The 17,684-nt window shown below is 37.5% G+C and overlaps 2 protein-coding genes across 3 annotated transcripts in view; one reads left to right on the top strand and one right to left on the bottom strand.

Annotated features, from left to right (window-relative positions):
- Positions 1-10,304, top strand: part of CCDC88A (coiled-coil domain containing 88A) — a 77,310-nt gene extending 67,006 nt beyond the window's left edge. Inside the window, exons 28-33 of one of the 2 annotated variants that reach the window (XM_009886014.1) lie at positions 87-158; positions 1,142-1,222; positions 2,656-2,921; positions 4,603-5,092; positions 9,362-9,461; positions 9,987-10,304. In XM_009886014.1, coding sequence (XP_009884316.1) covers positions 87-158; positions 1,142-1,222; positions 2,656-2,921; positions 4,603-5,092; positions 9,362-9,426 — 974 coding nt within the window. In that variant the 3' untranslated portion in view covers positions 9,427-9,461; positions 9,987-10,304. Of the gene's footprint in view, positions 1-86; positions 159-1,141; positions 1,223-2,655; positions 2,922-4,602; positions 5,093-9,361; positions 9,462-9,986 lie in introns of those variants that run through there. The other variant, XM_009886016.1, reaches the window with a different exon arrangement.
- A 6,225-nt stretch (positions 10,305-16,529) lies between these two features.
- LOC104287370 (prolyl-tRNA synthetase associated domain-containing protein 1) lies at positions 16,530-16,962 on the bottom strand. The gene has a single exon (XM_009886068.1). The coding sequence runs from the start codon at positions 16,947-16,949 to the stop codon at positions 16,530-16,532; it is 420 nt and encodes a 139-aa protein (XP_009884370.1). The 5' UTR covers positions 16,950-16,962.
- Positions 16,963-17,684: the final 722 nt, after the last annotated feature.

The following is a 17,684-nucleotide window of genomic DNA, read 5'->3' as shown; positions in this document are numbered from 1 at the left end:
ATATTCTAGTATATTTTACAGATGATATTTCAATAATCTTTTAATTTTATTTTATTTTACATCTTCTTTTATGTCTCTGTGTATAGATACTACATCCTTTGAAGATGTAAGTCCACAAGGTATTAGTGATGATTCTAGTACAGGATCGAGAGTTCATGGTAAGAGGTGAACTTTAATTAAATGAATTAAGGATATATTATGTGAATGTTGACAAAGTTTGCAAAAAAAGTGAATGTCATCGTTACAAGTGAGCATGCTTTCTGTGATTTGCATATCTCTTGAATGTATACTATCATTTCTTCAGATTCTTTTCTTTCTAAACTACTACATCAGACAGATGTTCTATATCTCTAGTAGAAAGTATCTGTGAAGTGCATCTGAACAGGATCAAAACGTTTTCCCTTTAAAAAAATTATTTGGAGTTAATAGTAGAATAAAAGAAGTTACAATTTCAGTCCTAAAAAAAAAAATAAATTCCAAATCTGGCCTGATTTTTCAATGTTTATTGTTCCGTGAAACCTAAATTTGTTGTGTACTGTATTTTATACAGTCATTACATGTTCCTTCAAGCAAGGCTATGAAGTAAAAGCTATCATAGATTGTTTAGAAGTGAAGTTTTAACTCTTCTATAAATACTTAAATTTAGTATGAGCAGCAAACATTTTTGAAGGTAATAACAGTGCATTTCCCTTGTATTGGCTAGGAGTACAGGACATTATCTGTGCAGATGCTCTTGCTCCTCCTGTTCGTGGCATTTCAACAATGTGCAAGGTTCCTTGTCAAATCTGTTGTAAGTGACCTAATCACGAGCAGCTTTCTGCATGTCCATCCTTTCATCTGTAAAATCCTGGTTTCCCACTAACCGATCAGTTTCAATTCTAAATGTACACTCTATTTCTCTTTTCCTCTCCCTTGTACCTCACTATTCCTGTAGTGCCCTTTTCTAAAGTGTCCTCTTGGACTGCCTGGAAATCCCTTCGCTTTCTGATCTGTAAGAAACCACTTTGTTGACAATGGGCATGCTCAGCCTGTGAAATAGTGCATGATTCCTGCCTCTGAGCATTCTGTGATCAGAATGTAAAGGTACCGTGTCATCTGCTAAAATTTTGTTCATCACGGTGTCTCCTAATTTTCCATTTAGCTTCCAGACCAGCCAGCCTTGATAGTGGCAGAACATCCACTAGCAATAGCAATAACAATGCTTCACTCCATGAAGTCAAAGGTATGCTGTAGGTGAATTTACATACATGCTTCATTTCCACTATTTTCTCTGTAAGATCATCTATCTAGGTTAAAAAAAACCCAACCAACCAAAAAACTTCCCACAACACACCACAGCATGTTTTTCTTTAAACATTTTATAGCCTTCATTCCCCAAATTAGGAGAGGATACAAATATTAAATAGAACTTAGGTTTGCAATAAATATTAAAAGGGTGATATTAGGATATAAGTTACGAACTATTTTAAACCAAACCTAACTGAAGTAACGATGTTACAAAATAAGAATTCCCCCCAAATTACTTTAAAATCGCTTATTTTTAAGCAAAGTTGTTGCTTCATTTTTTTCTCCTAGTATCGTACCACGTGTGCACTGCTGCTGTAAAGCTATATAGTGTACAACACAAATCAGACAAAATGGCATGTGCAGTACCATCCTGTAAACTTGTATATTCTGGTTTTAAAGGATTAATAACATTCCTGGATTTAGCAGTATTCTGTAAATTTCATACATTGAGCCTTGATCTACTTTTGTTTATAATGGCCATTCTAGCTGGAGACTGTTGTACATACTAGACTAGAATGCTGCCAACTCAAGAGTTCATTTAATAGTCATGGCTTGCATTTATTAAACAGTATCTGTTTGGTTGGAAACTTTGAGATGAATGCTAGCTTAAGATATTTATTAGTTTATTTTCTGTCTGATTATTCCCTTCTGTAAAAGATTCTTTTATGTACTCCTTGCTCCAGTTTCTATATGGTGTTAGAAATTTCTGCTGTAAACAATTTGTCTTTCTGCAAACTTAATTAATTAACGTGAAGTATGAAATACTTGTTTATTCATCAGTACTTCTTAAGCAATTCAGAATTACTGGAAAATAAAAAGAATTGGTGTTGTGGAATTTATTTTGCATTCAATACCATGTGCTTCCTTAAGGTCACAGTTGTAATAAACTAGAAGTAATGGCAGAAACTGTCGGAGAAGCAGCATTCCTAAATAGTTCTTGTTGAAGAACTATGTTGAAGAAAATATTTTCTTTCCATTCCGTCCTTTGTATTTCATTTAATGTAAAGCTCATTAATAGCATATTAGTGTGTGTGCCTCACAGTGACGCTGAACAAGAGTGAAGGTGTATCTTTAGCCTCTTAGAATACAGTATTATGTAGATGGAGGCCCAGATTATGTGTGAAAGGTGTTTTTTTTATTCAGAAGCTATCATGTCACATTTGAAGAGCTCTAAGAGGTAAGTCCAGTGAGTGCAATTGTATTAATGCTATATTTGGTTTGAGTAAAAGAGACAACTGGATTTTTTACTATTTTAAATAGAATTATTGTTAACTGAATCTGATAATGTTCCAGATTTGAGTAAGGTTATACTGTTTAACAGCTGTCATATTTTTCTTATGAAATACTTAATACCATTTACCCCAAAAGCAGGTGCAGTTAGCAATCAAAGCAGGCCACAAAGTCACAGCAGCGGAGAATTTAGTCTGCTACATGAACATGAGGCTTGGTCTAGCAGCAGCAGCAGTCCTATTCAGTATTTGAAAGGTCATGCAAGGTCTAGTCCTGTGCTTCAGCAAAGAACACCTGAAACACTGGATAGTCGTGGAAAACAGATCAAAAGCAGTTCTCCTGGAAGTGAAGTTGTTACCCTGCAACAGTTTTTAGAAGAAAGCAACAAGAGTACCTCAAGCGAGGTTAGTTTAAAAGATGTTTTAACTATGTATTATCCCATATATGGGCACAGAATCAGTAGAAGACTTTGAGTAGAATCACTTTAAAACTTTGTGGAGATACTGGTTACACCTGCATTAAGAGGTAGCGTGGACTATATCCTGATAAACTGTACTTGCTGTATTACACACAAAATTATTTGGAATTTTGCAGCTTGACCCTTTCCAGATTACTAAATTAGGTAAGAAAGTTGGTCTCTACTGCACAAAATTGTCTGCTCTACTGGTGCGTGGCACACTCATTAGAGTTCAGATGGAAGGCTGTAAACCCACAGTACGTTTAATTTTCTTCTTGTAGTTCAGCACTTGTCTTCAATAACAGCTGTTGTCACATCTGTCTTGTATCAATAGGAAGGAAGATGCTTTACTTCATTCACTGAGGAGAGACTCTTTTCTGTATCAGTTGTGTCTTTTTAATTCTGGTGGGCAAAAAACTGACCTTGGAGCTCATTGGAACATGACAGGAATTAAAACCAAGAGAATGTTTCTCTAAATCAGTGACAGTTTGTTAGAACCTGAAAATCACCTTGTCTCTGCCAGTATTCTAATTTCTTCATTGCTAGTTCTTGAGTAGATCTGTCCTAAGCCTAGAAGTGCTCTAGGATAAAACAAGCCAGTTACTATGACTAGGGCCTATCAAGAGTAAGGATCAGACTCCATCTATCTTTAACAACACAATTGAAATTGAAAAATGTACGTTCACAGCTGAATTGATTGGGGTAGTCTGGGGTAGTGACTTGAGTCTGGACTAAGTTTCTGGATTTTTTTTGTTAGATACTTAAAATGACCTCTCACCTATGGTCTCTCTGACAAGGATCTTTGATTTTAAACATTAGACAATACTCTTCTGGCAATAGAAATAAAAGAAACCACCTGAGTCGTCAAGTCTAGTTCACTGCTGTTCATGAATCACACATGGAATCCCTTTCATAGCATCACAGAATCATTCAGGTTGGAAGGGTATTCAAGAGCTCTCTTTCCAGTCTTCTGCTGGAGCATTTCCTTAATACTCTTAGCTTAATTCTTTCCAAATGGTCTCTTTTACCATTTAGTAAAAGACTGAAGTCTCTCTCCACCAAGTCTGTGAATAGTATTCACCTAAATTTTTTTCTAGCTCTGAAGTCTTTTCTCCAAAACGAGGTGTTTGAGAGCCGGCCAGTCCAAATTTAGGCACCAAGGGTGCCTAAAGGTTATGTGCTTTGTATTACTTTCTGACATTTTTTGGTTTTTATTATTTGATTGTATGGAGAATTTAAACTTTTAGCTACAAATGGTCAGTGTAAGTCAAAGTAATAGTCCATATGAAATTGTTTAGGAAGATGAGCGATTGCATGAGTGGCAGATGAGCGATGGCAGAGGGCAATGAGTGAGATGATGAACTGGAAGTTTTGATCATCTGATTTGTTGAGTTAATCAGTATTACAGAACTGATTCCAGATAGTTATGATATGTCTGACATCTAGTTTTCAAAGTACTTGCTTGTAAGCTGTACAGAAAATTCATGACTATGTACCGCTTTTAGATCTGAGAAATTAAAAAAAAAGTACTTCTTAGAATTGTTCTTCATTTACGTCCACAAAGATTGCTTAAGAAAAGGTCAAAATTACAATTTATAGATTTATAAGATGTTTCATATTTTTGGCAGATGAAATCTACAAGTGAAGAGAATCTTTTAGATGAAGTCATGAAAAGTTTATCTGAGTCTGCGGAGCTGACAGGAAAGGAAAAGCTAAGAAAACAGCCATCTGCTGGTTGTGGTATCGTGAGATCATTAAGTGTAAAAAATACAATTGATTTCTCAGATGGACGATCCATTAAACCAGAACAACTTGTAAGGCCCAGCCTCCGTAAAACAGAAGACACCTACTTTACTAGCTCTCCAATAAAATTTACATCGGGCACTCAAGGGAAGGCCAAATCAGTTAAAGAAAAGATACAAGCAACTGTATCACAGCGACAATCAAGAGATTGCAATCCTTATGCTACCTTACCTCGTGCAAGCAGCGTGATTTCTACAGCGGAAGGAACTACTCGAAGGACAAGCATTCATGATTTTTTGTCTAAGGACAGTAGGCAACCTGTATCAGTTGATCCAGCACCACCCACTGCGGACAGAAGTGTTCCATCAACCTCTAGTGAGTACTCAGCACACCAGTTATCCTCTGATGTTTTTCACTGTGTGGCTTACAGAGTAGATTATGTTCCACAGAGCAATGCAGCTAATGCAGTTAAACCACGTAATTTAGGATGTAACTCTGATGTGCCTAAGACCTCAAGGATGGAAAGGTCAAGTTTTTGTGAGAGAACTGTGCTAAGCACAAGCGTGTTTAATGATGAAGTCAGTATATCTGGTAATGACAGCACAGGATCATTTACTGTGGCTCAGCCATTTTTATCCCTTAACACTGAATTAGTTAGTAATATAAGTGGATTGCCTCAAAGATCTACATCAAAAACAACTGATCAGGCAAATCTGTCAGTGTTTAGATCAGTACCAAAAAATCAAGATCAGCCTTCTGCTAATCAGAAATCTGATCGTAGTGACCCACGGTCAGTTCTAACTAGTGAATTTGTTCCTACCACCTGTGTAAACACTAGTGAGGCTGAATCCCTGCTACTGGTTTCTGAAGATAATCAAACTGTGTGGTATGAGTATGGTTGTGTATGATAAGGAAGTTGTGTTATTAAAAATATATATATATACTGTCTAATGTGACATACAGGTGTTTTTCTCAATGTCCACTGGATTCAGAGAAAATGTCACTACAATGAGAAAATAATTTTTTGTTAGATCTGTGGGTTGTTGTTTTCTAAGAACAAGGGCATAGGGCTCAGTTGTGTACTCTAGCATGTTTGAATGTAAAATTGTAACCTCACCAAAGTTTGCATGAAACATTAATTGCGCTGTATATATTTTGCATGCCTTTAAAAGTCTTTATAATACAAGCTTTTTTTTTTTTTGTCACGCATTACAAATATTTTGGTTTTTTTCCTGTCCATTACTGAATGCATGTTAAACCAATCGCATGCTGCATTGCCAGAAATGGCACAGTGAACAACATACTTTACGGTACAAAGACAGTACTTTTCAGTTGTGCTCGTCCTTTCAGATGTATTAGTAACACATTGATTATGTATTTAGAGTAAAAATACTTTTTTCTCCTTCTTCCAAAATGAGATACTAATGAAAAGAAGCATTTAGAGGTATTTCAGTGTCTTACCCGTTTTGTTTATGCCATGTTCTGGCATAAATGCACTTTGCACAAGGAACAAGTTATAGCCCAATAATTCAGTGCCTCTAGCTTGCACACTAAATATGAATTACTGTTCATACTCATTAAAGTATTTGAACATTGATAAATACAAAGACCATTCATAATCATAAACATAAATGATAATTCTTATGAAGAGGTAATAAATAGTCACATGATGCACAGCACTTGTAATGAAAAAATGACCCTTTCCACCTTTTCCCTTTTTTATGCTTTGTCTTTCCACGTCTGGTGTACAAATGTGGTGAAGTGTACGGTTTTATTAGGAGTCAAATAACAGAGTTATATGAGACTCCTTGTGATGTATGGTAATAAAAACCTGTATTGTTTATGGTGGAAATTCATTTTTTCTTAATAAAGTAACACTAATATCATAGAAACAAGATATGTAACAAAATAACAGAAAAACTGTTACATTAACCCAGTTAAATAAAAGAAAAAATAACCAAAAAAAATGGCTTGCAAAGTTATGGGAGTATAGGAATGCTTAAGCGAATAACTCATTAAATCCCAGATAACCAGCTAAAGAGAAATGTTGAAAAGTAATTACTTAATATGGCTCTGTCGCTGCAATTGTTTGAAACTTCTCAATGGTAAATATAAACAGAGTTTAAAATTGTATCATACTTAAACTATCATTACATGAGGCTTTAGACATTAGCACTTTTTTGCAAGAGGAAACAGTTACTGACTGTTATTGTAGGCCAAAATTACATAAGCTATAAAAAAAAAAAACTGAATGAAAATTTCCTTATCTAGAGAGAAAATAGTTAAAATTGAAAATAAATACTGAAAATAGTGAATATCATATTCTGATTTTTACAATTGAATTTATTTTGCCAGCAGTTTTGTGGCAGTCATGGTACTGCTCTGTGGGTTGAACTTAATTCCTTAGTGTTTAACTAGTGCTGCAAATACACAGTTCCTCAAGAAAAAGCAGCAGACATCTCATATGTTAGCCTATTTCATACAGGGGCATTCTTAATCAAATAAGGTGATAGTCCTTTCCAGAACTCCAGCTACATTTCAAGGTGGGGAAAAGGAGTGAAGGGAGAAGACTGGATGTTTGAAAGACATTCTGTGGAGGGTAAAATTACTATTTCAAAATGTAAAGCTGCCATCCTTTACTATGTCTGCGGGCATCCGTTATTATTGGGCTGTTAAATTTCTCACTTCTCTTCGGTGTTGTTCACAGCATGCTGTTAGTTATTGCTGTATTCCCTCTAGAATTGTCTCACCATGAAAAAAAACCCGAACCCAAATCTGAAATATAATCTTAATTTCAGACACATTTACTCTCACACAGCCAGATCAGTGTTCTGATCTTGGGTCATGTCATTTGACTTCATTTCCATTAATCTGTAGATGTGTTTGAATTAGCTTTGAGATGAACAATGCTGTTATCTGAAGCGAGATGTGGATAATTCATTTTGCAAGTTATTTAAGGAATTAGAGAGAAAATATTCTTAGCTCTGAGAGTACTTATTATAAACTTATACTGTGCTACCAGTACCTGCATTTTTCTTAACTGATTGGAAGCCTGTGTCTTGCAGCGAGGCTGCGTGCTATGATCACAGCAAGGTTTGTAGCTAGAGGTAGTATCTTCTATTTAGATCAATTGCTATTGTTGGCGAAATTGGATAAGCTTTCAGGCATGCTATTATCTCCTTTGCCAGCCTTGGACAGGTCCTTAGGCTGTCACAGCTACAAAAAACACCAGTATTGTCTGCAGATATGTTTATTACGAACTCTCCACCATGACCACTGAACTCCAACTGTAATCGTGAGCAGGGCTAAGATCTAAAGAGAAATTTGAAAGGTTACCCCTGTACAGTGAAGTTAAAGCTTGCTATCAAGGCAACAAAATACTTTTTTTTTTTTCGTAGCCACTATCCATGAGGCACTTCGGTTTGCCTTGTTTCATTTCGCTTCACAGCACTAAGCTTTCACATTCAGACCAAATCTGATAGTGAATATTTATGCCTGATATTTAATGCCTGTTTAGCCTGTGTTTTGCCTTACTCCATTGGGGGGGCAGCATTAAAACAGCTTCTCTTTTAAGCCCAAAGGGCTTCAGAATAACAGAGTGTTAGTGTCTTTGATCACTAGTGTCTCAGATCCTCCTGGACTAACCTTGTCCGGCTCAAGTTACTGTTTTGCATTGGTTTATAAACTTACATTTCAGTTCTGAGGATAATAACTCTTTGTGCTGCTATTTTTGCTCCGTTGAGCTGCTAGAGGCTTTTTAACATGTCTGAAAAATAAATTGGCAACATTTGTTTATTATATATGAAAGAAAACAAATGTTTTCATGTACAGAAGGATTCTTTTTCCCTCCACATTTTGGTCTTCACACTTTAGCAATACATATATCATGGATGTCTCTTTCGGTCTGTGCTCAACTAGGGGAAGGATCTGTGACATTCCTTTCAGACCCAATCAGCTACTGCTCCTCTGCCATCCAAATGGCTGACTGTAAAACACACAGTGCACTCGCTTAGTCCTTGGTCACTGCTGCCTTTCAAAATTATGATAGGACTTCGCATGGTGATTATAAACACTAATAAAATATGTGGCTGCTGAGCAAAAAAGGTTTTCTTGTTCAGGGTCAATAATTTGCTTGCAGTTAAAGGTTTGCTTGATGCTTTGCTTTAAGGGGGTGGTAAATTAAGAGACTGCATTTTGCACGTTCAGGCTGTTGCATGCAAAGATAATTTTCTGTTTTGCAGAATTGAATGTGAACATTTCTGTCCACGTGTAGCAGGTAAAAGATGCAAAGATGAGTTATGTTCTCTGCCAGCCTTGATTACATCTGATTATTTTTTTTCTTTTCATACAGGCAGAAATTTTAGGGTTAGTGTATCTAAAGTTAAGTATATCTGATTGTGGCTTTGCAAATAATACCTGATTATTCTAAATGGTAAGATGAATTTTAATGAGTGTAGTTGAGTAGGCATTTCCAGTGACTTTCTTCTATCTCTCTCCTCTGTCCTTTCCTCAAAAAAAAAAAAAAAAAAAAAAGTGTTTATATATCCTTTGGCTCTACTAATAAGTAGAATATATTTTAATGCATGAGGGTTTTTTCGTGTCCTGATAAACACAATGAATAACATGAAATGCTTTTCTCTGCAGATGTGGAAGCTATCCCAGAAAGCAGAAATTCAAAAAGCAGGTCTAGGGAGCAACAAAGCTCCTAATTCTATTACCCACTACATGAGATGTGGGCCAAGTGGTGAGTTTCCTGCCCAAAATGTAAATGAGATTAATTTCATTTACAACAAACTAACAGCATTACATATAAGAACAAGTGCACATTGCATTAACCAGATGTAAATACTGCTTGCTTAACTGGCTTCTATCTTGCTTATTAGTTAAGCCAGAACAGGTTGTTTTACAGCAGTTATTTTCCCTGTGTAGGCAGGGAACTTCATCCCATTTATTTTTCAAATCTCTTGAACACGAAAGTTCAAAGAAATCACATTAAGAAGTAATATTGAAGTCACTTCTTAGAAAGGGACAGATAAATCTAAAAGAATAGTTTAACAAAACATATAAAGTATTCTATACTACAAGGAATCAGCCTTTTTATAAAAGCTTGTCTTTGGTATTCTGTCCTTCTCTTGACTTCATTAAAACATCTTTGATGCATGCTATTAGTGCTGTTAGTTCTGTTAGTGACTTAACTCTGTATTTTATACTTCCACACTTTAAGCTTTTCTCATGTTCTTTTCTCTTTCTACCTTTCAACTGAAAACAGAGAGAAAAGTGTCCTTCAGTATCTCAGTATGAAGCCTTTATATCTGAAGTAACAAGACAGCGACTAGGAATCATTAATAAAAATTAAGGGAATTTTTTACATTCTTCGTGACTAGAGCAGGCAAGAAATAAAAATCTACCTACCTACCTTCCTTCCTTGAATCAAGGAGCTCTACTGGAGTCTACTGCCGAAAATTTGTAGATGGTCTTAGGAATTATTGCACATTGCACTGTTAAGATCTACTGAATAAAGGACAGTTCTCATCTCCCTAAGGACCAAGAATTTTAAGGTCTCAAGAATTACTCCAGGAAAAAAAAATACTTCTTTCATCTTCTGTTTATGAAATTAGCCACTGATTTGCTTAAGCTTCTGCTAATAATTAGCCAAAAAATCCCCCATAACTAGCAGTTTATATTTACTTCTGTAAATCTAAAATAAATGGTGTAGTATTTTGTTGAAATTGACTGTATATACAGATACAAAAACCTCACAGCTTACTGGCACTTCACTGCCTTATTTGGTTAGCATAATCTGCATGAAATTGCTCTTAAAAAAGTTTATGCTGATTTTTGTTGCATACTGCAAGAGAAAAATTTGTTTACATATATGAAAAAGTTCGATAACTAACAAAAGTGGGAGTCATGGGATAATCGTATTATATAGAAATTGTTTGTCATTTGTGTTTTTCACATTCCCAAGTTATTCTGCATATATATGTTCAAATGTTTCTGACAAGAAATTGTCAGGTATGTTTTTCTATAACTTTTATTTTACTATAAGGCTGTTTTCAACAAATGGCATTTCCAGGATAAGACTGTCTTACAATGTTTGTCTATTTACTGATACTTTTTTTTAATTGTTTGTCTTTTGACATGAGCAGATTGTGGCTTAGGAGGTTTCTTGATGGCAAAAAGAAATGTAAATAATATCATATGCATTTTACAATCAGTTCCCCTTAAAGGTTATCTTTTATTAGTAAGACACATTTTGTTCTTTACTGATTTATATTAAAGTCAACAAATGTTATGTATGCTCAGTGGTTGCACACATTTGTTGTCTGGAAAGCATTTGCAGAGGGCTCAAAGGAAGTGTACGTGAATTTATAAGCAGATCCAAAATGAGTTACTGTAATTATATTGTATTACAAATCAACCAGCACGTTCATATTTCCATTCTAAAGGGTACAGTTACCTGTGTAACCTCCTAGTGTCCCCTCTGCCAACAGGCACGTACACGACTTTCACCTACAGCTATCTCCATTCACACAAGTGAAGGTAAGCGTGACATATTTAGAGAACTGGGGTCACAGACTACCTGTAAGTTGATCACGCTGCTGCGTGGTAGAGCCTCTACAACTTTGTCAACGTAGTAACAGCTTGTTTCTTGAGGCTTACAGGTTTTAAGTCTCAAGCTGTCAGGGACAGTTGGAACAATCGTTTTTCACTGGAGAGAGAATGCAGTTCAACAGATTCAGGAGCATACTGGCAAGTAATTTGTTTATTTTCCTGAAGTTTTGTCAAAAAGGGTAAAAAAGAGGAAAGTTCAGTAAGATTTAGAAGGGGAAATTTTCTTCAGGGTTTTTTTTTCCTTAGAGTTATTTCCTTCTGAAATACTTCTTATGATAAAATGAGCTAAAAGATCTAGGTCTGAGCAGAATGTTCTGGTTTTACAATATAAACACTTGGTTCAGTCTGGGATTGTTTTCACAGAGAATTTAAACATTTTGGGGCTTCTTTTTCTTAAGTGAAAATAGGACCAATTTTGCATCTCTTCACCATACAGAATTTCCATTCTTCCTCTGAAGACTCTTCTGCTATTTCATTAAAATCATTGGTTTATTCTGAGTACCATCTCACACTGGTATCCATTTCTGGTCCATTATTCTCCGTGTCAAGATTTTCACTGATTTCAGTGGAAGGATGGTGATTTTTGCAGAGTATCAACATAGATTAGCAATCCCAGGAGTGATCTGAAATCCAGCTCCACAATGATTTTGTAGGCAGCCTGAGCTCAGTTGCACCTGGAATAGTTTCCCACATTGTAACTGATACTGTGACATTTTTGAGAAGGATTTGGGGCGTTCCAAGCCCTGCAGTGACAGCTACGAGATGTCACCAGAGGGGCGGCTGGGATGGATGACAGTGGCTAGAAGAGCTGCAGCGTGACAGGGCCTTTATACAGCTAACTTGTGTGTACCTGTACCACTCAGAACTCAGAGCACAGCTGAGTTTCTCCCCCAGTATCAAGTGGGACTGAGAGAGCCCTGAGGTGCTCTAGGAGTAAAGTACTCTAAGCAATAAGAATCTGGTGCCAAGCCTGGTTTCTGTGCCATTCCTGTACTGCCATATAGGTAGAGCCAGAGGGACTGAAGGAAAAGTTGCCTTTGCAGAATTTTGTAGGCAAAGATATGAAATCTGGAATGCTGGTAGCCCTTACTAAAGGCATAGCTGTTACGAAAGAGAACTGAAATACCACAAACATTAGGAAAATTATAATTTCAAGCTCATTTCAGGGTCTGATTGTGACTGGATTCTCCTAGCTCTCTTTGACAACAGAGAACTGATGATGCATTTTAAACTATTAAACCCTAACCATTTAGTAGCGTTACTATTTTTAGAAGAACACGTGTCTTGAATTAACAGATTTAAACTAGTGCCAAATGCTGTTTGTATTCACAGAATCCGAGCAGTTGTGTGCGTTGAGGTAGATCCTCCGCGACCCTGGGCATTGGGCAAGAGTGGCGTATTGCCATGTCTGCATGGCACGCGCTTCTCTGCCAGGAGCATTGCTGGGCACACCTAACCTGCCCTCCCCACACGTGGCTGTCATTTCCATCACAAGAGCATCTCCTGACTTTTTATTTATTAGCTCAGCTCTTTTCTGTATTCATTAAGTTGTCCAAGATTACCTGTCACAACTTCTGCGCTTGCTTTCTGCATATTATTACACCTTCTTAAAGCATCTGTGCAACCACAGCCAGGGTGTCGTCACAAACTTTACAATTACTATTTAACAGATAATGTGTATTAGACATGAACCCCCCCCATCCAAAAACTGAAGCAGTTCCATTGTATGAGAGAATCAGCAGGATTTTGGGGGCAGAATTCGTACCACTAGGTCAGAGTCTGGTGTAGGTCAGGTTTCTGTGCCAGAGTTCTGCCTTATGCCCGGCTGTGCTGTTGTAAGCAGGATTTGACCCATTTCATCTGCATCAGTACTGAGGCCAGAGTGGAATTTCGGGTTGTATTTGCTAAATTAGCCAAAAGCAGCACCAGGGATACATTTGCATTTAGATCAGAATCTACTTCTCCCAGCAGCTTCTTTTGCAAAGAAGCCAAAGAGCAGTCAGGAGGTTCTCTGTACTCTGATGATTTTTAAATTCTTTTCTTTTTCCTCTCTTAATCTCTCCAGTCTGTGCCCTTAAAATGAAAATAAAATCATAAATTTAATTTGGGAGCCGCTTCACATTTTCTGAAACACGAACTCCCAGGGGAGGAACACGACGGCTGTTGGACAGCCTGCAACGAGAGCGTACACACAGCTTTTTACTGCAAGAGTTGCCAAATCTGTCACTGCTAGTTCAAGATTACAAAAGAGGTTGTAGTATAATTTTTATTTACTTTTCTGGTAGTCTGCTGAGGATTTAGTAACATTCCCAACACCTATTATTTCTAAACTTTTTCCAAGACATGATGCAGCCTCAACAAAGGAGCTCATGTATGATTTTTAGAGTTAGATGATAATGTATATGTAAATAATGCTTTGATATTAATAAAACTGCCTTAAAGGAATGTACCTAGGTGTGAAACAAAACTTAAAGCTCTTATTTAAAACTGTAATTTCCTTTACATATTGATTTTTTTTAATGTTTGCCATTGTATACATTTATTAATGATGTTATTAAAATGCCAAACCAAATAATTTTTATTCTTATTTTGTGTGTAAATTTACACACACACTTTCTGGAAACTGATGTTGCTGGAAGGATATTGGTGTTAAGTAATGGCGTTGTGGTCAGTTGGTGATGTGTTCAGTGAGTATTTCTTCCGGAAGGAAACCGATAAAACCGTAGCAGAATTTTTCTGGACAGTGTGTTGTTTGTTTCGTGTTGTTTATTTGTGTAGACCTGTGTGGGTTTCAATTTTACACTATTTTGATATTATTTAAAAAAAAAAAAGACACTAATTTCCTAAGTAAATACAGAAAGAATCATTATAGATTTGCCAAATGTAGTATCTGAAGCTTTGATTTTGCTTGGTCGTTATTTTTGCCGAGACAAGTCTCAGAATCTCTTCTGAGGACAAAGGTAGTGTAGATTTTTAAGATTTGTGCAGCATAGTAAACTGCTATTGTGCACGTCTTTAAAACAATTTTTGCATTTAAAACTTTCTCAGTTTAAAAACCTTGACAAGTCAAATTTAGTATTTTTTTAAAGTGATAAAGGATGTTGGGATACCACAAAGAAGAAACCTTAAAGGGGAGGCAGAGTGAGTGGCAGACAGAGGGCAACATAAATTTTACTTTCAAAGACACGTAAGACTGCATCTTAATATCTGTCTAATTTAGTAACGCATTTCTCAATCCAGAGTTCATTCATCAACCTAATATTCCCAAATACCAGATGTTCCTTTCAGTCTTTTATTTAATAACAAATATAAAATCACATGTACCTGGACATCTTCCTAGTGACTCTTCCTATTTGTTCAACATTTTTAGGTCAATTCTTTTTCTATTCGAGATGACGGCCATGATAGGTGGGCTTGGTTTGTGTCCTTCTGAGGTAGAGGGGAGAATTTAAACTGCTGTGTCATGACATACTCTGTCATTAAGTTCACGTCTCTGAGAACAAGTGCCAGATCCTTCAGAAACGAAGGGAACCATGGTAGGGACCTTTGTGAACTAACTTGCCTTGCCCTAGAAGACACTTTTTCTTCCTTAGTTAACGGTAGCTGTTAATTCTGTAGAATTAAATATTTCACCTTTCTTGATAGAAAAAAACAGCCCAACGCACAAATGTTGATGTTCACATAGAACTGTCGCAGCCATATAGAATGAAACTGAGTCAAATTGGCTAGTTTCTGCCTTTTGTTTCTTTTGAAGTATTTCCCTTTTTAGTGTTGCATCCTTTAGTATGGTGCAGTAGCAAATTGTCATCCAAGATCGCAAGTCCTTTTGTGTGTTTTTTTTCTTCACTCTTCTGTAGTCTTTATTTCCGTTCTGTCTCAACTTGCGTTCACACTATTGCTTGCCTTTAGGCGTAGTTCGTACGTGACATGTTCAAAAGCCCTCTTCCCCATCATCTTCAGATGTGGTCCCTCACTTTCACTGCTCCCATCTCTGGGTTTTGTGTGGGTACTCACTGGCACAATATATGTTTCCGGGACTTCTTGGAGTTTCTGCTGCTTCTGTCTTCCACACAAAATCTGTTTGAAGGGGGTTTTATTCATTTAGGCAGGAGAGAGTTAGATTAGAAATTCAATGTTGAGAATGTACTGGTCTTGTTCTTGTGATAGTAGATACTTTCCTATACTGAATATATTCTCTATTGGAAGCCAAATTGGCCTCCCCTCAGCCTCTTAAGCACATGGATGTTTGTACATGCAGTCCCCTTCTCCTGAAGGGAGAAGCTCAAGTACAGCTATCCTGTAGGTGCTGGTTAAGGGTACGGTGGAGCAGAGAAGATGCACATCCTCCACGGGTTCACAAATGTGTAGAAATTGTGCACAAAAGTTAATACAGTTCCAGGCTTCATTAACTTTCCTCCCAGGTGTCACCGGAACATACAACACCTGATCAGAAACCCACAGTGACATTGCTCCTTGGAGCTCTTCTGCCAGCAGCCAGGCTGATACTGGGCTCACACCCTGCACCGCCTGCTGTCAGATGGCTCCCTCCTGCTCCACCAGTTCTGGGGAGGTTCTAGAGGTGAGGGAGGGATGCGCCTGTTCTCATGGGGCTGTTACCAGAAGGCTTAGTTCCTTCCCAAGGGGAGGATACTGTGGAAGTGAAAATGCAACTAGAAACCTAGACAATCAAAAGCGTTTTCTGTAGGGTAGCTAAGTTGGGTTTTTTTCCTAGGTAAAAATAATAAAGCAATGTGTAGTAGGGGATAAGTGGGTACAGGTACACTATTTAGACATCTCTGTCCTGTGTGTATTGACAAATATTTTATAACTTTTAAGTTACATTGTTATTTCTTGATGATGTTAAGTTTAAATTTTCAAGGCCAGTACCACACACGGAAAGTTCCAGTTTTATCAATTTTATTAATAAACATTATAACATTATGCAAATAATGCCTTTTCTCCTTACTGGTTACTTAGTGGTAGATTGCAAACATGTCTTGTCTTCTTAAGGCTATTCTGTTAAACTTTTAATAACCCGAAGACAGTATTTTTTTTCTTACCAGATTATACAATATAAACTTACACAACTGAAAAAGGAGTAAGCCTGTCTTCAGATTTTGTTTGTAATGAGATTTTCAGGAGTTTTGGTCTTTTGCTTTACAAAATCTATGCCTAGTAATAAGAAAGTGAACTTCATCTAGTTAACGTCTTCATCGAAATGTACGATGATGGGATCATGGCCTGTTGATCTCACAAACTTCAAAAAGTCATCGGGGCTTAAGCCCATGGTTGCAGAATTTGTCATTGGATGAAAATACACCTTTTCATGGCCACCTTCCAGAAATCCAGCATCCAGCACAAACCTCACGTCTCCCTGGTCACAGAACAGGGCAAGGGGTGTCGCACAGCCCTGGCCCACTTTTAGCTTTTCCAGCATGGCATTTTCATCAGCAAATCGTAGGTTTCCGCTTCCAACACCCAGGGTTTTAGCCAGATCGTTTAAATTGACTTGTCTGTCATGCAAAACGCTCACCAGCCAGAACCCTTTCTTCTTTTTGTCTTTAAGAAACAGGTTTTTACTGTGACCTCCTTTCATGTGTTGGACGTGGGGCATCATTTCTTCAACAGTGAACACCTGGAAAATGTATCAGGGTAGCGTGAGACTCTTATTTCCATTACTTCTAGTCACGTACTGGCAGGTATCTTTTGTTACCTACTTCGAAAATCCTGTATGTTATACTCAGCCTCAAAACTGTACCCTCTTATGAAGAAATTTTAAAAGAACACAAATAAAAGGTGACATACTGCTCCTGCACACTTTCCGAATCATTTCTGTCGCATGAATACAGCACGATCACACTTTAAAAACGCAACAAGGCAGCCCTAACAGCACTCCCGTTTGGAGATCCACCACAGGCAGATGGGAATGATGTGGTGCGTGCACTTTTAACTGGGAGCGTGAAAAAGTTTGGAAAGCATCCTAGATGCTGGTAACTTCATGGTCAAGAAGCGGATGGACTGCAGCTCCTGAAACTGCCGAGGAACTGGAGGGGAAAAGGGGCATCTGTGGGACAGAAACACAGCAAACAAACCAGCGGCTGCGCTCAAAACGGCTTTTAAAAAACCCGGAAACATTCTGCCAGGTCCAGCGTCTGTAGGTCCGTTTGGCGAGCAATTCCATATTGATAGTTAATTGCGCTAAAAAAACCCTAAAACACGTACAGGTCCTAAAACTGCCCCGCAGCCTGCTCCGCCCTGTTCGTACGTAGCATTTTATTTCCGGATTTAAAAAGGACCCGGCGGATGCCACGAGGGAGCGCGGCCGGACTCTGCCGCCGCAGCCCGCTCGGTG

This window comes from Charadrius vociferus, unplaced genomic scaffold (assembly GCF_000708025.1).
Source record: "Charadrius vociferus isolate BGI_N301 unplaced genomic scaffold, ASM70802v2 scaffold455, whole genome shotgun sequence".
Lineage (NCBI taxonomy): Eukaryota > Metazoa > Chordata > Aves > Charadriiformes > Charadriidae > Charadrius > Charadrius vociferus.
Note: the sequence above shows the minus strand (reverse complement) of the source record. Positions and strands in the feature narration are given on the sequence as shown.